The sequence below is a fragment of the Xiphias gladius genome, chromosome 5 (assembly GCF_016859285.1).
Source record: "Xiphias gladius isolate SHS-SW01 ecotype Sanya breed wild chromosome 5, ASM1685928v1, whole genome shotgun sequence".
Classification (NCBI taxonomy): Eukaryota; Metazoa; Chordata; class Actinopteri; order Istiophoriformes; family Xiphiidae; genus Xiphias; species Xiphias gladius.
In genome coordinates, this window is record NC_053404.1 from 5,846,536 (window position 1) to 5,868,891 (window position 22,356).

At 37.5% G+C, this 22,356-nt stretch overlaps 1 protein-coding gene across 1 annotated transcript in view; it reads right to left on the reverse strand.

Annotated features, from left to right (window-relative positions):
• The window catches only part of reck (reversion-inducing-cysteine-rich protein with kazal motifs), a 98,719-nt gene that overhangs the window by 63,324 nt on the left and 13,039 nt on the right, over positions 1-22,356 (reverse strand). The window contains exons 2-3 of the mRNA XM_040126884.1: positions 8,115-8,173; positions 3,378-3,452 (exon numbers count right to left, since the gene is read on the reverse strand). Coding sequence (XP_039982818.1) covers positions 3,378-3,452; positions 8,115-8,173 — 134 coding nt within the window. The remainder of the gene's footprint in view (positions 1-3,377; positions 3,453-8,114; positions 8,174-22,356) is intronic.

Genomic DNA, 22,356 nt, shown 5'->3' on the forward strand with positions numbered 1-22,356 from the left:
TAAATATGTCCACATAGGGAACTACACTGCTGAAGTGCAGTGGCAAAACCTGTATGAATGAAAATACTAGTATGTGCAAATCCATCATTGTGGAGAAAACGCACACCTCATTGGCTCTGGCTTTCAGTCATGTTGGTGTCACATGGCTTCAGCTTTATTGGGAAAGCATCACATTATTACTCTTCTTACTACTTCTTGGCTTGAAAAAAATCTGTCAGCGAAAGAATATACCTATACTGTGAATAAATATTAAACATATCTGTGCATACTTTATATACTACATACTGTGCATACTTATCATTATAAGCTGGAATCTCTGCATAAAAACAGTGTACAGTAGATATAAATATGTCCCATTGTCAGTTCTCAACAACTGACTTGTCACTTTTCTTTTTTTTCTTAACTGGTAAGTTCATTCCTGATCTTGGAAACACTAACTTAACAAAAGCTTTCTCTGGGGCTTTCAAACTCATCTCGTGATCTTCGTCATAGGGTGGACTCTGACCAACTGGCCTAAGAACAGGGGCATAAAAGCATAAAGACTGTGTGCGGGAAGCCCACACATGAGTATCTTGATGATGACTTCCACAACCCCTTACAACATAAACGATCAGTTGGGGAGGAGCCTCCTACACAGAGCACATCATCTCGTCAGTGAGGAGGAAAATAGCGAGGGGATCAGTGGACAGCCAGAGAAAGATCAAAAAGGACTGTCAGTGAGCTTCGTGCACTCAAGTAACCAAGTTGCACTCAGCTTTCCCGTGTAAGATTGTTTCTTAAATGTAATGTTAAGAAAAACCCGGATCCGTAAATCAAGGTACGGAATTAGTGAAACCTGGTTTTCTCCAGGTAGATTTCTCCTTGAGAATCGCTATTTCTTGATCATGAGAAATATGGGTTTCAAATCAGCTCTTTACAGACTTCACACAGGGAGAGTTACAACGGAGCGGGTGGATGAGAGGAGAGATGGATTTTCCCTGATTTTATTATATTTCCTTATTGAAACCTCCAGTATGATTGCATCAAAGTAGTCATGTTTTATGCCTGCTGGTTGAGGGAAACCGCACTCTTGATTAAGTTAAATTCAGTGCCATTCTTTACTTTCTTTTGTCATCTTTTTTTTCTTCTCAATGTGTTGAAATTAGTTACCTTAGTTATAAACTTTAACCAACCTCTTAAATGTACATAATTTCATATAATGCTATTTTTCTTTATTAGCTAAAAAGTTTTGACGGTTTTTTGTCTTATGTAATAATGATTAAAAAGTAAAACCTTTTCCAGTATTGAAATTCATCACCAGGAGTTGTATCAAAACAAACATTTTGGTATTATGACCTAAAACTAATGGCAACTGATACTTAATTATCAACTACAACATGTTTAGAAGCTAGAATTACCGCCTCACGGTTTTATGCCTCTGCCAACCAGTCAACTTGCAGTTTAAATCCATGTCTGTTCAGACTCATATAATATCTATAGTGAAGACTTATGGCATTGAATAATGGCAAGGAAAGAATTTTTGCATAACATGGTGTCACAGTGAAGTTGACCATTGAATTTTTGGATATGAAATGTCATCACTTCTTCATTTATCCTATTAGACATTTGTGTAGAATTTTGTCATTATTAGCATTTGACTTCTTGAGTTATGACCAAAAACGTATTTTGTGAGATCAGTGGCCTTGATCTTTGACCTTTGACTACCAAAATCTAATCAGTCCATTCTTGAGTCCAAGTGAATGTTTGTGCCAAATTTGAAGAAATTCCCTCAAGGTATTCCTGTGATATCATTGCTGTCGTCGGCGAGTAGGCCTAAGTTTGTAACTACAATTAAATCAGGATGGTGTTTGAAATATTGTAAACCTTTACGGACTGTTATGTCCTTTATTTTAAGCATTAAAATTTTTGATAACTATGACATGTTTTTGGCTAGCAAACAACTTAAATTGTCAGCGTGCAAATAACAGATAAAAACATGTGCATATGTGACTTTATCTTCATACACTGTAAATGTACATGCACTGTACATGTACAGTGTGTGCATTGCTTACAGTGTGTTTGCATCAGTTTAGCTAAATAACAACAGCACATATGTTCAAATGATAGAAAAGGCATTTAAGGCTGCCTAAGTCTAAGTACTGGTGTGGTTCTGGTAGACTGTTGTAAAGAGACGAGACAAGCACCAAACCTGCCTCTCTGCTTTGTAATTAGCTATGGTGGGAGGAAAGACTGAGCCTGTGTGTGTGTGTGTGTGTGTGTGTGTGTGTGTGTGTGTGTGTGTGTGTGTGTGTGTGTGTGTGTGTGTGTGTGTGTGTGTGTGTGTGTGATTTAACCAGGTGCTACAACCCACATCCTGTATAAGTCTATTGAGAGAGTTGATACCAATTTTGTCTTAACACTGACCAAGAGTTAACCATCGGCAACACAACAAGACATCACATTGAATTCACTCCAAATTCAGTCTAAGTTACATTTTACATTACAGTTAATACCATAAATAACTATTCACACTGTCATAACTCATTCAAAAACGTTTCCGCTATAAGTTTTACAACATGCAACAGTGGATTACACACTTTCATTCAGCAAATCAAGGAATTTCGACTTTTTACTCCCACACAACTAATGACTTAGCTGTTATTACTGCAAAAAAAAAGTACAGTTAGTTTCCAGTGATTTGCATTTGTTCATCAGTAGATTGAGTCTGCTGATGTACCATTGCAGTAACTTAGTAACCCCAAAAAGCTAGCTATTAACCTGAACTGTCCACATGTAATTTGAAAAAAAAAACAAAAAAAAAAAACAGGTGAAGACCAAGAAAACTTTTTTACTTGTGTCATTCTTTTGAAATAATTTATTTGTTGCTATTAGATTCTGAGGCTGTTTTGGCAGTGAAATAGGGCTCTGAATAAAGGATATTTTTTATTAACTATTATTTTTCTGATTAACGGCTTCATTGCTTTGTCTTATTTTTTCTTTCTGTCAATAATAAGGATAAATGATCATCACAATTTTACAGAAATTAAGTATATACAGTATATTGCTTTTGTGCAAGCAAAAGTCCCAAACCAAAACATATTCAACTTTCAGTGAAATTCGACAGCAAAACAAGAAATCCAAGTGTTGCAGCCTAAGGGAGACCAGAAAACAGTAACTTTGTTAACGATAAACCAATACAGTGAAAGCAAAAACACCAGAGAAAACCCCTTAATACAAAATTAATTATTCAGCACATGTAAGATTTATCCATTTGGACCTTTCTTGATGCAATATAAAGCAACATGATATGATGAAATATCACACAACTGTGAGTTCCAAATCGGGCTGTTTGTGCATGGAAATACCGCCAGTGCTGTTGGCATACACAGTGGACTCACCATAGACTCTGGGCAGTAACTCGGTAATCTCTGGAGGAGATGCTTCAGGCGAGACTCACTCTTTATAGTGGCGAGCTGCAGAACAGGAGCAAAATACAGAATTAATATAATGCATTTTAAATCTATGTACTGTATGTGTGCACAAAAGTGATTTCTGAATGAAAAAATGTATGAAATGTAGTTTACTTGATTGTCTTACTGTATTTCCCATCAAGTATTAGGGTGGGGTAAGATACTGAAAGTGTCTTCTAATTCCAATTGGTTCAGAGTTTTCTCAACTCTGTATTACAAACCAGAATTCTCAGCATTTGACCAAGTAACTGTCAACACTAAATCTTTTATGTTTTCATCTGCTAATTTCCAGGGACAGGACTTCAAGCTCCTGGTTGTAAAATTCTACCTTTTACTGTTGGGTGACATTTTTGTGAATTGAACAATCTGGGGGCATTAATTATGCTATGATCAAATATTGCAATCACACCTCAGCTCATAAACAGGTTAGATTCATTAGAGAAACAAGCAATTAAAGACAAGTTTTTGCAGTCAAAAGTGTTTCTCTGGCTTGAAACATTTGTGGGCAATTTGCATCAAACAGCAAAACCTGTCCCCTCAGAATAACAACTCAATTCCGAACACACAGATATCACAAACACACTCCTGGAATTCGCGTGACTCCCTCTTTCTAGTGAGGCTAAGTGAAATCACATCATTGAAAAAAAAACTTTAGATCTTGCCTCACTAGCTAATGCAATATGAATTTCCCTGGTGCAGAGTGTCCGAAATGTAAAGAAATACAAACTTTAAAAATGTAGCCAAGCTAACTGTGCTTACTGTCTCCATGGCGACATTATACTTCCCATTTACATTACTCAAAGCATGATTGATTCCAAAGAAAAAGTAAAAGGAATGTTAACATCCACTAAATAAGCTTTTTTGTTTGTTTGTTTGTTTGTTTGTTTTATACTATCAACGAAATTCACTTTCAGGTCGATTTTTGGTTGAATCAGGTAATTTCAGGTAAATTCTATTTCGCTACAGCTGATTCACACCTCCGACTGGGTTAAATTATCCAGCAGACCCCTTTGTTTCTTGCAGATATCCTTTTGAAATTGAGTTTTACAGTGGGAAAATCACCTTCAGAACCAGCGGTCCCTCCTACTTCTAAACTCTGTTTTTTGAGTCAATGGTATTGATCAGTATCAGCAGACACAGTATATTATGTTCATTTTGATCTATGAGACGGTTAAAATGTGCTTGTTGCACCTTTAGCCTTGCATTATGGTGTTTTCCAACCAGAGGAATGTGTTCAGGCCATGGGAGAGTGTTGGACAATGTAGTCAGTCCCAACACTTCTGAGATATGCTCACTTAGACATCAATAAGACATCCACAAGTATGTGCTGTGTATCCACACACATACTTAGCCATAACACATCCAAGTGTTATGTGAACATACAGGGCAAGAGCCTGGGAGAATGCAGCCACTGCCAACAGTCTCTGGCTGAAGTGTGAAGTCATGAAACCAAGTGAGTGAAATTTACAGCTTCGCACTCAGACTGATAGGTGGACTGGTATTTTTTTGGATCATCTCTTTTCTTCCACAACTATTAGACATTACAGTGACTCAAAACACTGTGAAGATTAACAGACAAATATTACCAAAGATGCTTGATGATCTGCAGCCACAGTGTCATGATTTTGATCTTCACTAAGGAATGTGGACAGAGACTGTGTTTTCAATCTTGTGTGTCTGCTTTTGTGAGAAAATAAAACCATAAGACAAACAATAAACAAACATTGATGTTTGTGAGCTGAAGCTTTGTGAGTTAGGAAATTCTTAAGTAGAGGCAGAAACTTGCTCTCTACTCACTGCCCTCCAGCCTAAGTGTATTGTTTTGTGAAGGACAGATGTTTTCAAATTATAAGGCACGGGAAAGTTTAAGGAGAGGCGCAGAGGGATACGTGAGGCAAAGATACAATGTTAGAAGTTCTAAAAACAAAGGGAAGTAGTTTAGTTAAGCAGATAATTTGGCAAAATTATCAACACAGTCAGCAGTTTGATCTGCGGCAGTGTAGCTCATACAGTTTGAGGACTTTGAAACCCCTTTGCACCCAATTGCCGTAATATGCGTCAAAAATCACACTCCTTCTTGGAACCATAACTCAGTCAAATCTGAACACCCAGACGCGATACACATATTTTTTTTAGATCAATGGGAGTTACACTTTCTGTGGATATCATTATCGCTGATGTCCATTGTGAAAAAATGTAGCAACTCAAGAGACATATTTTTGTCAGGAGTTGGTGGACACCAAACCAGAGCCAAAAGGAGAGTGAATATTGGACTTAAATTTGTCAGAGCAACAAATGAATACTAATATTACTCTGTGACTGTTGGTTGCATCATCGGAAAATTGACAAATCTCGCCATATCAACTATCTAGGTCATAAATTGTAATTGTGTTTATAGGGTCAAAAGTTATTGCAGGTTATATTTGATATTATCTTATTGTGCTTATACAGTATATTGCTTTCATAATGCTGAAAAGTTATTTTTCTATTTCACACTTTTGTACCTTATATGGTATTTGTTGTACATAGAGATGTTGTAAATGTTTCACTTGAGTAAGAAAGACAACTCAGGATCACGTTGCCTTTCAGCAACTGTAGCATTCAGTTCTGTTTGTACACTCCTGTTCTTTTGGAGCTTATTCATTTCCTTAAGATCAGACTGCAGGTGCTCATAATGTGGTTGCAATCAAGTGTTCCTGGACTATTCTTGGTTGGAGCAAACTAAATCAGAGGAATACAAGGCATATTGACAGTAATTTCATCTGCTCCTTTTCCATCTGCCCTTACATCCCCACTGAACTGACAGAAAAACACAACACAAAGCGAAGCGTCAATGATTTGTGGTTAGATGATCAAAGACAAAATCTCATCGATGTAACAAAAGACCAACTCTGACAAATGGGCCATTTGTAAGACTCTCCGTCTGTCTGTATGGAAGGTGAACAAGTGCTGGCTGGCCGACAGTCAGGCTCTTTCTTCAGTGCTGGGCCCATCAAACACTGCATACCTAAGGAAAAATGGTTCAGTATAGCAAAGGCTTCCAACTATGTGCCATTGAGACCTGAAAGTCAACAAGTTTTGATCCAGTCAAAAACAGCTAATTCCAGTGATTCCCTTTCAATTCCAGTCAGTAGAATTAACTCCTGTGGTGTTTAGTTGGAATTAAATCCTGCAGACTTATAGATTTTTTGGCCGTAAAGAACCTTTTAATGACATTCTCTATACACCATATATATAGCACCATTTACAAATACATTTTCACAGGACTTCAAAGGTTACAACTTGTGACTTATTTTCATAGCTTTGACCATCATTCTTATCAGTTATCACATTTTATTCTACAAGTTAACCACAGAGATTTAGGAATTAAATGAACAACATCCAGTAAGACAGCCCACTTGATTGATCAAAAAGTTATTTTTAATGTGTGAGTACATTCGTACAAGTTCAATACATTAAAGAGGGAGGGAATTTAGATCAACATAACAGATATATTTACAATTGATAATTACAGTTTTCATGCCCCATATTGCCCAAAAATATGATACTACCTACAGCTGAGCTGCAGAGGTTTGATAGGGTTCAGTATATGGATTTAAACAGTTTATGACACCGCTTCCACTACCATCTTTTCAACAGTGATTGACCATCAAACAATCACACCTACCTCCGGCAGCAATTGGCTAGATATGGAGAGGTAAGAAAGTTGACATGTTTGAACGTTGCTATCAAATTCTCTCTTTTTTAATTCTTCACATTCTATCAACGAGACCTCCAGGTCTTCTATCAGCGACATTGTGACCTTTACTCTGATTCATTAATTTATTTAAATAAAGTAAAATAAAGATTCTTTGGGCCTTTATTGTTCTATATATAACTACCGAAACCTTTGAAGAACCGTTCATTTTAATAATCATAATAATCAGGTACAAGGCAGCTTCCATTACAGCTAAAATTGTCGTGGTGATTATAATGTGTGCCTGACACCCATTCCCTACACCCCAACACCAAACCACACCCACACACTCAAGACCTTAACCACAACCTCTGAAGGGTGTTTTGAGACCATTACACTTCTAAAAGGCCATTATCTTTCCTTGTCCATCTTTTTCTTTTTTTCCACACTTTCTTTCGCTCCCATTTTCTCCACTACATTTTGTCCATCTTCATCTGTCATTTAATTTCTTTTTCTATCCATGGTCTGTCTTTCTTTGGCTTGCAAAATGATGATGTCCAACCTCCCTCTTCAAAGCCCCCTCACTTCAAAAGCAGAAACAAGGTTTGAACTCTGCCTGTTTGTTGCTTGCAGAGAAAAGCTTCTTTCACATCTTCTTTGTCTCATTCGCAGTAAAGAAGGACATGAGGGCTTCAGAGAGAGAGAGGAGAGAGAGAGAGAGCGAGAGAGAGAGAGATAGAGAGAGAGAGAGTCATCTGCTCCCAATTGAAACAGGGTGAGGCAGAACTTTTATTATGCACTTCAAAGAGCCGAGAGACAAAATACTTTACACTGCTCCCCTTCAAAAACCACTATTCATGGGCTGACTATAATGGGCTGATGAGTGGGCCTGTGTGTATGTGTGTGTGTGTGTGTGTGTGTGTGTGTGTGTGTGTGTGTGTGTGTGTGTGTGTGTGTGTGTGTGTGTGTGTGTGTGTGTGTGTTCCTACCTGGTCACAAGCTTCTTTACAAGACGAAAACACGGCAGCATGGTGGCAACAGGAGGGATCTACAGACAAATACACTGTTAGTTTAGAGTAACATAATTTGTGGAGCTATGAATGTAAAGTTTCTCCTGAAGGTGGTGCTAGAGATAAGGTCATGGAGTATCCAAAACAGTTCTTGAACGTGAAATGTAAATTTGTTACCCGCTGAATATTGAGGTTTCTTGTGTATGTACAAGATGAAATTTTGGACTGATAGTTGTGATAGCAGAACTTCAAGGGGTAAACAAATAAAAAATTTTAAATTCTTCCTCAGGGGACTTTAAGTACAGTTTGGCAGTTTATTTTTTGAAAGATCCTTCCATGCATCAAATCAGTGAACCCTTTCATCATTTTTACAGGACTGTAGTTTTACATAAAAATTGAATGAAAACTTCATATGATATTCCACATCATTTTCAGTAGTGGTCGCTTGGAGCGGTTAACTTTACATTTCTCATGAACTCTCAAGAAATGAAGAAACAAAAATTGTTTTTTCCGGCTTCCCCAATGTTATCCATGCTTGTCCCCACTTTATGGCAGTTTTTCTACTAAAAGTAGTTGGTGCAACTTAGCTTCCTTTGTATTTTACACTCAAAAGTAAGGAAGTAAGTGGATTTATGTGTCAGAGTTCACCAAAGTTGAACTCTATGCAAACTCTATGTTGGTGTGACCGCCCTTTACAATTTCCAAAATAATGAAACAGAGCTGTCAGCAGCTTCCATTAAATAGTATTGACAATTTAGAACCCACTGAACTGTTCTTTCAAATTAATATAGAATGGGACAGGAGAAATTCCTTACCGAGATTTTAGTCCATCTGAGATGGTATAAAAACCACTAGCTTAATCTTACCCAGGATACAGATGTACATTAATAAATTTATTCAAACAAAATTAGAGAGAAAAACAGAGTTAACTATCCCAGCACTGTACATTACATACAGTATATATGGATTTCCCAGGGTTTTTAAAGGTGACGTGGTTACTGAGTATGAATATTGATGTTTAAGAAATTTTCTTAATCTCCACACACTGGTCTCCCAAAGTCAGTCTCAGCCCAAAACAGTGGATGTGTCAAGTTGTGCCAGACTCTGAGATGACAGTGGTGGAGCTTGGTGCTGTCGCAAAGACATAATCACCCTGTGTACATGCAAAAGCTCTAACGCACAATCTATATAACATATATAAATAATATCCTCTTGTCTCAAGGCTGAACAGGAGTAATGAACACACACACACAGACTAGAAATGTTGGCTGGCAACAGAGGTCCAAACCACAATCCAGCCCAGGGTTCCAGTAAGTGACTTGGCTTATTTTGCCGTCAACAAACTGCTTCCACCTCCTTGTGTGTGGACTAGAAATCACTTTTACAGAGTTGCTGAGCTGAACAGATATCCAACTACTCAGATGTGCTGGCAGTGGGGCACTTTATGCTCTGTCTGCCACAGTCTGTGTCTGTTCTTTATCCATTGTATTTTTAAAAGGACAGTTCACTCAAAAATATTAGAATGTTTACTCCTCCTCCTTTTAGGTGAAACTCAGTTTAAGTTGGTATGTCCACCAAAAAGTGAGTCAGGTATTGCAGATCTATCGCAGCACAAAATTTTATGCAGTTATACCAGTTATTGCAGATCAACCCTTCTACCCTGACCAGCAGGCCTGTAGAAAGCGAAGCCATTTTTAAAATGGTGCACTACCAGTATTGCTACCATCTAAGGAGTGTGATTGAATTAATAAACTGTTTTGACAAACCGGCTCCCCCAACTCTCTTTGATCATTTATATATTGTTTAAGTACAGCCATTCACACAGCAAAGGTATTTTCATTGACATATCAGAGGTGAAATCCCAAATCCATCTGAGGATTTGAATTGCTTTGTTCAGTTCAAAGATTCATAGTCAATGACTATGTAGTTAGTAAGACTGTAGCAGCAAAACCCCTGAGTGTGTTGAACTGGTGAAAGCTGTGTTTATTGCAAATGAATACTACTTTTCATTTTTAAGAGAAGATATGTGTTATTTCTTTCTTCAAAAGTTAAATAGTCTCGCTTTAAAAGCACACCAGTTTGCACATCATTGTTCACATGGACTGAACACCTCTGAAACTAAAATTGTTGTATTTCTGATGCCAGACAGATGCATCAGTATAAAGCAGTGGTTTGATTGAGGATCATGAATGCTACATGCTAACGAGGGCCGTAGTGTGGGATAAATGCATGTAAACACTATTTACCCACCTAACAAATTATGAAATAGTGTTTATCCCATAACCCCTAAGCATTTAATATCACTTAACATCAACATCAGCACTAAAACTGGCGTCACCACCACAGTTTCTTCTGTATCATTGTATTCTGTTAACACAGAGCAACTATCAACCACCCTTCATGCTGAAGCCAGCAGTCAGACTATAAACACTGCAGGAGCTGCTTTCACAAAGCAGAGAGAGAATCAGAGTTTAGTGGAAAGACATATGACATCTAAAACGTGTTGCATCAAATAATAATCTGTCACAATTTAAGTAGCTATATAACAACCCTTAAGTGAGCCTAACGTTATTTTTACATTATCATTATCTTAACTGTCCAGCTTGTTGCTGCTTTATAGTTTAAATTAGCTTGAATATAACTCCACAGAAGGAAAAAGTGAAAAACTGTTTCAGAAGCAGCCCAGGAGTCAAGTATGAGAGAGAAATGTTAGAGATAAATTCTGAAAGGTTAGAAAAATCGTTAAGGTCAAAGTTCATAAATTACATTACAATACATTCAGACCCTCAATACATTCAACTCCTGTACAGTTTTGTGACTGCATCTTGCACGGTTGTGGCGCTATCGTGATAACCAAATCTGTCCACAGACAGTCAGACAGACAGACATATAAACACCTGTCAAAGTCCTCAAAAATGTCTCTGTGGTACACACACACACACACAGAGACTTACAAGGTGAAAACAATACCAGCCACGCTGTTGCAGCGGTAACAAGTGTTCAAAATGTATCTAGCTGAGGGAATAATGGTTACTTAATTCCTGCTGTCTCCCTGTTCTTATTTGGAGCGCTCTCTTCAAGTCCCCTTTACCCCAACCAACCAACAGCCCCCTTGTTACACTCTCCCAAACTGACCACTGCAGGCAGGCATTATGAGTCTTTAAAGAAAATGAATAGACTTGAGAGGCCTGACATGGGCAGATGAAAACCATAACATCCATTTATCAGTATGTTCATGTGCGTGAGGAAGTGCATGTGTGACTACATTCCTGTCACAATTTGTATGTGTTTGTGTGTGTGTGTGTGTGTGTGTACGCGCAACCCCTCTGGTGGTGCGTCCTCAGCTGCCTGCCGCAGTTGTTACTGGATTCCATCACTGGGTTTGATAAATTCATCTTTGATGCTCTAAAGAAGAACAGGCTCTAACTGTGTGTGTATGTTTGTGTGTATGTGGAGAGTGTGCATATAAAATAATTAAGGGTAAAACTGAAACCTGCTTTGTACCCTAAATTGAGCTTTTTAGGGTTAAAGGTGTCCTTTCTTTGGTTATACTGAACATAAAAGTGTAGTTCTATCTGCAGGTCATTGGGTTATTGTGCAGGCCGATTCGCTGTTATTCACATTCGCTCTCCCTCTCTATCCTAGGATATCTCAAATATTTTGTCGGATATAATTTCTTCTCAATATTGCCAGAGCTGTGATGCGTTTTTTTGTGGCCGCTTGGGGGCAGAAGAAATCAGCAACCCTTTGGTCATCCAGCAGACACAGAGCAACACTAGCATTTATTGGGAGGTTTGTGTCCAGTTGATGAAAGTAAGTCCAATATTCACCTTCCTTTTAGCTCTGTTTTTGTCTCCACAAACTCCTGAGAAAAATATCTAGCTCGTGATATGCTAAATGCTCCACAGCGTTCAACAGCTACTTTCTAACTTTGTCTGTCTGCTGTTTGGTGCTGAGTAGCGCTGTCACTGTTTCAAAAAGTCAAGTTCGGACAACTTTAAACTAACATGTAATTCATTCAAATTAATATGAATGAAATCCGCACTATATAGAAAAATGTAAGTGGTATGACTCGGAATTTTATATGGTGGTTCCCGTTCTGTCATTATCCTGAAAACCTTTTCCTGAAACAATGGCAATTGTCCACATATCCTTCATATAGATCTCACTATCTTATCACGGATAAGGCATAGGCAGTCAGATGAGGTTGTACGGTTTCATGTTTCTCCACTTCTTTCTGGTGACTCCGCTGCCTCACCTGGGATGCAGCTATCCAATGAGTCCTAGGATTTGTTGTGGTTGTAGAGTGAGGCAATTTCTTTTGACAAAGTTGGCAAACAGATTCATCTTTGTTGCTAATTTTACCATCTAGTTTAGAACACAACTTCCACACACTGCTTCTCAGATGCTTTGGTGTTGTGATTACACGATCAATAGGCTTTGGTTGCTAGTGTCCCCCTTCATCTTTATTTATTAGCTTGGTTTACTGATACGTCAACCTGATAGTGAATTTTAAGAGCACCCTCTGCTGGACCACAAGGCAAAGTACTTCAAAGTTGTGCTTATAGACTGTAAATTTTGAATTCAAAACAGCTCATAAGAGTTTGAATGTTGAAATTTTTAACAAAAAGCGACAGCCTTGGTGCTGGGGAGGCAGTGTACAGTGGGTTCATCAGCTCCTGGAGCTGATATCAGTGAGAGTGGAGTTTGCAATACGAGAGCCAAAGCGATGAGCTAAAATACACTAAAAAAGTTAATTTCCGATTTATAAGTCTCCAGTTCCCAGGAGTCCACAAACCTGGTCAATGATTTCATTATTTTCACGTCTGTTTGAATAATGGAAATACTTTTCTCCCCTTAAGCGCTATGAACTGACCAAAGTTTACAAGGGCTCATAATCATGTTGTCTGTAGTGCTGAAAAATCAAGTTTTCTTTACCTTATTTTGCTGATTTTTTTTTATCTGTCAGTGTACTTTCTGGCCTGAATGAAATGAGAACAAATGAACCCTCTCTTTCTCCCTCACACAAACACACACACACACACACACACACACACACACACACACACACACACACACACACACACACACACACACACACACACACACACACACACACACACACACACACACACACACACACACACACACACAAAGATACACAAACACACCCAGAAACAGCTTTTCCAAACAATGGCAGGTGACATAATAATTTGAGGGAAGGGGAGGGACGATGGAGGCCATTCAGTCATGTACAGTATGAGGTCCCTGGCTGGCTGCTAATGAGCACTGGCCCCATTCTGGCTCAGCATACACACAACAGGAACAAGACCTTCCCCTCAGCTACACTGTTACATTCAGAGTCACTATAATGAAGCACAGTGTAGCAAAACCCCTCCGTTGCATTGTTGCACTTCATTCAGGTAACCACAATACAGTTTACTGTTTCTTGTAGAGTACTACACAAAATATTGCCTGGATCTCAAGAATCTGTATTTGAGAATGTTGGACTGCATCAGTGCAGCATTGTCTACATTTGGAAAAAAAAGTGAACTGAATACATTACAGTAAATTTGAACTCCTCTTAAAGAATAATTCAGGTTTATCAAAACATGTGTCTTTCATACTTTTGGCCATCACTTCAATCAGAAAGAACACTGTATTTTACAAAATAATAGCTGAGATCTCTGAACTCGTTGACATAAAAAAAAAAAGAAATCTGACTGATCCGGAAACATGAACAGTCAGACAATTTGAACAAACCTCTAGGTTAAGGCTTGACTGGTCACTGAGGTATGGTATTTTCTTACATTTAGTGCATCCAAACAACAAAAATGTGACAACAATGTGCCAAAAAGGCAGATAAATCTGTTACATCCTTCAGGAATTTCATGTTTATTCAATTCATAAAGGCTAATTGTATTTGGAGAGTCAGTGCGCACAGCTCCAGCAACCCCTGAGATACTATCCATGGCCTGAGGAAAACAACAAGTTCAAAGTCAATGGGAGCCATGCTGGGAGTGAGTGTGTGAGTGAATAAGTGTCTGTGTGTAAAGGAGAACTGTCCTTTACTAATCTTTAATACTTGATGTTCAATTCTAGCATCTTTTAGGAATCTATTTACTGTAAAATGCATTGTAATATATAATGATATACAGTGGGGTCCAAAAGTCTGAGACCACTTTGTGCCTGCACTCTTCCTCTCAGGCTGCAGGTACAACGTGGGGGACCTGGCTGCCGACGAAGTCAGGCAGACCTCAACCAAGGAGGACACGTGACCTTCACAGCTGATGGATGCAGCTTTTATGGCAGATGTAGTCTATCCCATTTTGTCATTGTATTAAGAGAGCTCTTACAATACAGCCATGTGTTTTTCCCATTCCCCAAAACCTTTTTTTTTAAGATACTTTGTTTAAACAGACCAGTAATTCAGTTCTTTCTGTAATCTTATTTTTTATGTGTGTATACATACACACACATACATACATATATACACATACATATAAATATATATACACATATATACATATACATATATACAATATATATACATATTCATTCATATACACATATATACAGACATATATATATATATATATATATATATATATATATACACACATGTACATACACACACACACACATACGTACATATAAAAAAACCTAGCAGAATTGAGCTAAATTACCTAAATAACATATTCAAAAAATAAAATTGTATGAAACACATGTATGAAATACTTCACCGATGAAGCTATGCTATTTACAAGAAATTTCTTTGTTCTCCACAATTATCCCATAATTAACATCCTTAAATGTAAAATGTTCCACATTTATTTCTTTAGAATGAAGCCAATTATAAACCTCTGACCACATTTCCTTAATAAATCTTCAGCTGTCGAGCAGATTCAGTTCAGAAACAGCAGTTATTTAAATCTTAGTTAAATGTGAGTCTAATGTTTTCCTTTGATAGATATGGATATATTACTTGATTGTATTGTTAAAGTACTTACTTCAGATACATAACTGAGTTTACCAGAGTGAGGCTTAATATAATTTTATAGACCTTTACAAACACTTAGATCCACTAACTTAAATGTTCAAACAGCACACAAGGAGAGGTAATATACCAAGTATTATTTAATGAAAAATAAGGACAAATGCTGTCCTATTTTATCCATATGTCCCAATTAGCAGGCTATATTTGCTATCGTTACCATAGCTAAATAGCTAAGCTAAACAGTGAGCTGCATTCTCCAACAATGTTTAAGACAAAGAATTAAACAAAATAATACAACTTGGTATATTATCTTTTCTTTGTTCGCTGTTTAAACATCCAGGTTAGCGGATCTTTATTCATCAAGTCATCAGATTCTTCTTTTCTCTTATAAGGAGACAGGCTGCAACATACCTGCTGGAATCACTCTTGTCTCATGAAAACCATGATAAAGAACTACATCTGTACAAGAGTCATGTATCCTCCATCGTTGAGCTCAGCTATCTTATGTCTGCAGTGAGTGTCTCTTGGCTACAACCTCAGCCTGTCAGAGGGTTAGCCTGAGAGGTGGAACCTAGGGCAATGAAACTAGTTAAGCTTATTGCTGTGAGCATACAGTAATAATTGAAGATAATGCAGATGAGTCTATCAACATGTTTATCAACTCATCTCTTCACACATCTAAATTTATGCAGATAAAGTGTAAGGAGAATGTAAGAAGAATATAAGGACCATAAGGGAGGGGTGTCATGCTTCAATTTTATGCATAACACTTTGTCTGATTTTGTGCAATGATTTAGCTTTGTTCTGTTTTGTCTATTTTGTACTTCTTATGCATATGTCTCTTGTTTTGTTGAATCCATTTTTTTTTCCCTCTCCTTTTTTCTTTTTTGAATGTTTGGACAAGTGTGTTATGAATGGGTTTTCTTATAACAAAATAAAAACCAACCATATACAGAGAGATAGCGATTAAAAACTTTGTGTTGCCATTTCTTAGGAACACTGATAAATTTGTCACTTATTATTTTTGTACAAAGAAAATAAAATCAATTCAATAAACCACAAAATACAGTGAATGAACTTATTTCACACTGTTTGCAGAGATTCTGCTCATGAGATTCTGTTTTTTCTTGAGACACTGCTGACAGTGACTCAGCAGGAATACTGTGGCTTTGATAAAGCAGGCAATACCAGACCCACAGAAAAAAATTATATGATAATTATTAAATTGTTTTATGTATTACAGGCTGCATCAATCATAGGACTGGGTGATATAGACCAAAAATCATATCTTGGTATTTTTAGGTCGAATGGCGATACATTAAATATCGGTATTTTCAACGAAGCGCGTTAAATGTTCAGATGTAAATCAAAGTCATCTGAGATGTCACAAGAAATTTTATTAAAACAGACTGTGATCAGGATGAAATGGAAAAACAGGGCTTCCTTCCCTGTTTGTATCTCTTAGAATGCTCTTGCAGTTGTATTCAACAGCAATAACATATTTATTAATTAACCTATTAATTATCTTCGGCAGTGTGGACCGTCACTTTGTCTCCCGCCATGTTGCAGGAGAACATGTGAGCGAGCGGGGCCTGGTTTGCATGCAGACGCAGAGCGAGAGTGTGGGCGGGGTTGTGGGGACAGTGTGAAAGAGGAGAGATGTAAACACTGGCAAGGCTTTATCGAAGAAACTGGTTATGTGACGCAACATATAACTGTATTGATATAACCAGTATTGTCTCATCCAAAATCTCGGTTGCAAATATATTGAAACATATCTAAGAAGTTGATGATACAACTTGTAAGCATAAGTGTAGTGCTGCTAGAGCGCACCGGAACAATGACCTGCCACTGTGAGGAAGTGAGGAAATAGAATATTCTCTCTTTGCATAATCCGGTTGAAATTTATATAAATTTTTGAAGTGCTTGAAGATCCAATCATCACTAAAGTGTATGTCATGCAAGAGAGCCAATAAAAAACAAATGGAATGGTCACAGTTGTCATATTGCCATTTAAGGTATTGATTGAGTCACAACGTGAACTGATGCATTGCGTAACATGCAAGAAAACATTCCAAGAAAAAGGTGCCAGTAGCTGCCGGTAGGCTTTGAGCAGCAAAGTGAATTAAATTATTTTTGACCTAGCAAACGTTTATTAATAAAGATGAAAAGGCAGCAAAACATCCTTTCATTCATCATTCACTCCTCTAACGGTTTCTTAATTAGTGATGCATTTGCAAAGAAACATTACAGAGCCAGCCTATTAAACATAGACAGCTTGTGCTGCATCCACAATGCCTGCAGGAAATGAGCTTGCTTATCTTTTCAAGGCCTAGCCTATTAGATGAGCTTGACCTCTGCCTGCACTGCAACTTTTCCTCAGAAAGGATGTTTCGAACGCGACCTCATTTGCTCGGCAGAAGTAAGTAAATGACATCGTTCAAAACACAAACTACTTGTGTTCATTTGTCTAAATTGCTTAATGCCAGGCTAATTCCAATTTACTACTTCCACGGTATCGTCTAATACTACTTAGCTAGATGTTTGGCTGACTGCTGCATAATATTCTGAAACATGATAAAGTCAGTTTAACATATGATCATGTGGTCAGTTATAGTTGACTAACATATGTGAATTTGCCATGTGCACATACGTTTATGTCATAGGTGAGTTCCAGTACTTAAAAAAAATAGCACTACACCTTTGCCTGTGAGTGAGTTTACATAATGGCCACCTGTATCTGAATGACTAACAAACATCGCTTTAAAGGATAGATAAAGCCAGCAATGTCACAAATTTCATGTTTGAAAAGGGATTTTGATACCTGAACCATTTAAGTACCTTTAACAACACACACTCACTCACGTACACACATGCCTTACTCCCAGAGATAATGAATGTCAACATGAGGTCTGAGATTTCTGCAGGAGGAACATGTGCCCCAACTGTGGGGGTTACTCAAAAAACTATTATCTGTGTGTGTGTGCTGTGATGAAGTGTGTGGGGTGATGGAGAAAAACAAAGCTGAGACAACACTGAGAACAACACTGAGAAAGACTGCGAGTCACAGGGTGGGAGACAACATGCTGTAAATTTCTTCTGTGTTCAAATCCCTCCTGCAAATCACATTAGCACTATTTTTTCAGCACCTGATGGTCAAATTGTGTTTGTAGCTTCAACCCCACAAATATCAGCATCAGTTACACCCTAATCTGCATACATGAATGTCTGCATCTGTGCCATGCGTGTTTGTGTTCATCAAAGGACATTTTAAGAATCTAAAGTAACATGACATCCTAATCATGCAGTATCTAAGAGACGGAGAACAGCAAAATAGAAAAACCATCTTCTGACTGGCAACAACAATCCAAGTGCATGAGAATTGCACATTAACTCCAAACCTGAATTCCCATTGGAGACGATGGTGACATGGATGTGGTGGAAATGTGGTGTAAGATGGGAAATGGTGGCCAGCCGGTGGCCATCTTTTAGCCAAACTGGATGCAGGAGCATTATTCCAGTGTGGAGTGTGAGAAATATCTGCTTTGTGTGGAACAATTACAGAAGCTGGAAACGGAAAAGATCCTGCCTTTGAAAATTTCATAAAATGTTGTACAATTTCTACAGAAAATATTTGTCAGATTCAAATTTTACATCTTACGACTTGATTATATCGGTCTAAGGTTACTTTTTGGCTCACTGTTAACTACTATTAACACCATGGATTTACAGTGCATGTATAAGAAATACTTTTACTTGAGTATGTGCCACTAATTAACAAATTAAAAACCATTTAATGAGGGAAGCAGAGCTTGAACATTAGTGATTATTTAAGGCTGATACCAATATTTTAGAACAAAAAAATTGAATCCTATCTAATTTTCTCAACATTTGTGTCCAGGATCTCTTAAATTTCTTTTCTAAGAATTGCAAGCGAAACATTTTAAAGTGTTAAAGTGTGCTCTACAAACTATGTGATGGACACATTGTTTCTATATGGCTTCAAATGTATCTTTGGCATTTCCAAACACTATCTATTTATTTTCCAGCTCAAAGACAGTATATGCCAACACCAATATACAGTGTCTGTGTCAGACTAATATTAGATGATTTATCGGTCCAAATTTCTTGTTTGTGCTAAAGACTGAAAGACTAAAATCAAAGGATAAACCCTTATAAGAAAAATGAACTATTTTGATAATCAAATTAGTACAAAAAAAAAAAAATTGAGGAATGACACCTTAGAATAAAAAAACTAAAAGGTGAACATTTTCATAAATCTTTAAGAATGTGGATCTCAGCTCCAACCATGCTGGTTCTTACTGAGGACTTAAATCTTTAACAAACAAGTCAAAAATATAAATTCATTAAAAAAAAAAAAAGGCTCAGTGATTTCTTAAAACAACTGGTCACGGTAGTTTTTAGCAAAGGTTACTCAAACAAGGGGGAAAGGTGCATTTGTTGGGGACTATTTTTTATAGGTACTCCACAACTGTAGAGACCCCATCTACCAAAGCCTCCTTAACTACAGAATCAGTTTACCAATGGGAAAGTTAAATCAAGATGAGTCTGTACGCAGGCTGAACGCATCACTAACAACTACTACTTGACAACAGCTCTGATTTACAGCACACATTTACAGTCAATCACAGTTTAATGGATTTAGTAAACTGAATACTGAAAGGCTCATCATTTACACTCCGAAACCATTCAGTGTTGTTTGGCATTCTCTGATTGTTGATTCCTACTGCAATCAGCTGAGTTAATCTAGAGGCAATATGAACCAGTTTCTTCCTCTTCTGCCACAGCTAAAGACCCCGATATTTTTCTCAGAAGTTGGTAAAAAGAGAGTTAATATTGGCCTTACATTCATCAAGTGCACACAAACATGACTCTGAATGAATGATAATATTGCTGTGTGTGTCCGCTCGATGTGTAAATAGGCAACTGTTTGCAAACACTTTTGCTATAACAAATAACTTAATCATAACTGGTCGTTGAAGAAAAGAAAATGCCTCGAGTGCTGTGGCTCCTCCAGTGCCACAGCAACTGCTATCACAAGAAGAGTAGTACTCCTTGTGAACTGACTTTGATATGTAAAATTAGCAGAGTGCCTGTTTAATAGAGACTCCATCTGCAGTATTCACGAAACTTTAGCCGTATTTGTGTCAAAAGAACATGCATCCACTCAGTGTTTCCAGGCCATTTTGAGACCTATGTCCCCACTGAAACATCTGAACACCATAAAAACAGTAAAATATCTTCTTCTTTGTCCTGTTTTCAGTTGGCAAACAAAAAAACTGCACCACAGCCAACATCTGGTAAGGAGTAAGACAGAGCACAGCTGACCAAATCGGATATTATGGTTCCAATGCTGTCAAAAAAAAAATCAACATAAATACAAATTAATAACAACAGCTGTGCTGTATCATCGACATTTTAAAATGTGTAATCACAGAGTACGAAAGTTGTCTTAACCTTGCTGCCACACAGATAAAAAGTTGTCTTCTTAACTTGGCTACAACTTGTCAGTGTCCTCCTGCTCTCCATGGTCACCTTTAACGTGTTTTAATACAGCTAAATTCTCAGTTACAGTTCTTGTCATTTACATATTTTTCTTTTTCTGCAGTAAGACAACTGAATTAGTATGAAATAGTTATTTAATGACCACCCAAGCTGCTGCACTGCAGTGGAAAAAAAATCCTTATTTTTATAATTTGTAGTTTTTAATATCTGCAACATTATCTGACAGAATCAAGATAAATTCAGGTTAATGAAAACATCTCTGCAGTGTATTCAACTGTTTTGACATTTAAAATGAACATCCACAGAGAAAGAGGCCACAGAAAGTTCTTAACTTTACTGGCACAGAGCCCCTGATTCACTGGGCAGCTTAGGTCATGGTTTTGCAAAAGCTCAATTTACCCTGTACTCACTGAAACACCATTAAAAGATACTCTGGAAACCATTAAGGAAAAGCTCAGTTTTTGGGTAAGAAAACAGTTTTAGTCTGGATGGAGGGCTGAAACGGAGAGAAAAAAATGCATTTTCAAATTTAACTATTTGTGTGGACGTATTCACAGCACAGGACAAAATGGCACACCAAACAATCACAACTTCGACAAATGATCACTGCAAAAACTCACACGTTAGCGTAGGTGTGGAGAAAACAAAAAACCTGCTAAACAAAGAGTATTGGACAAGACACCATAAACTCCAACAGAAAAGTACAGTACAGATTGAACCATTATAAACAGGACAGAACAGGAATCAATCCAGAACAGGGTGCAACAGGACAGAACAAAGAGACTAAAACTAAAGCAAAGTTTAATAAAAACAGAGAACCGAGTATAAAGTTGATTATAAATATAATTCAACTTGGAAAGTTCTTGATGTTGTGATTGTACTGTTACCAGTCCAACTTAACACAGTATGTTGACTATTACAGAAACTAATTTCTTCAGTTTTGTTTTCCCTCCATTGGAGTGCCTTGCATCAGAGCCACTGGGCTGCCCCACTTCAAATGGCCAAGATAAAAAGTACTATTTCAACTATGACAAACAATCTGGAAATAGCAGCCACACTCATGACTGGGAGCCAACTGCTGGGACGATAAGGAGAGGAATTTCAGTGCACCCCCTTTTATGTAAATGTAACATTCCTCTGGGTTTCCTGCCAGCCAGTTTCCTATGTGTATGTATGAGTGAACATAACTATGTGACTTGGCACTCTCTCTCAGGATATTTGCAGGTTTCAGAAAGCACTATAAATGGGCTGCATGGCATGGCAGTCCATGAAAAGGACAGTAGGACATAAATTGCTGCATATTAATCATAGAAGAAATGTTTCTCAATCAACAGACATTGGCAAGAGCCTCTAACCACAACAAATGTGTCAAATACTGTGCTTTATCTCTCTCAACCACACTGACATAATAATGAACTAATGAATCTGAGTGGTCACTCATCTAAATGGAGCACTACGGTTTACAAACTGCATATATTTTACACCACTGTCAGTGACTTTTCCAGAGCATGGTGCAGTGTTTCATGTTGTTACATTTTTTTTGTGTGTGTTTTCCTTTTTTCCAGGCAGCTGTTGGTTTACAATCATTTCTCTACATGATTTAAAACAACTTGCAGAAACTTAAAACTTCCAAAAAGTAGGCTGATCCTTCACAGTGATTATCATTTCTACTTACTATCTATTATTGTTAAAGTAAAG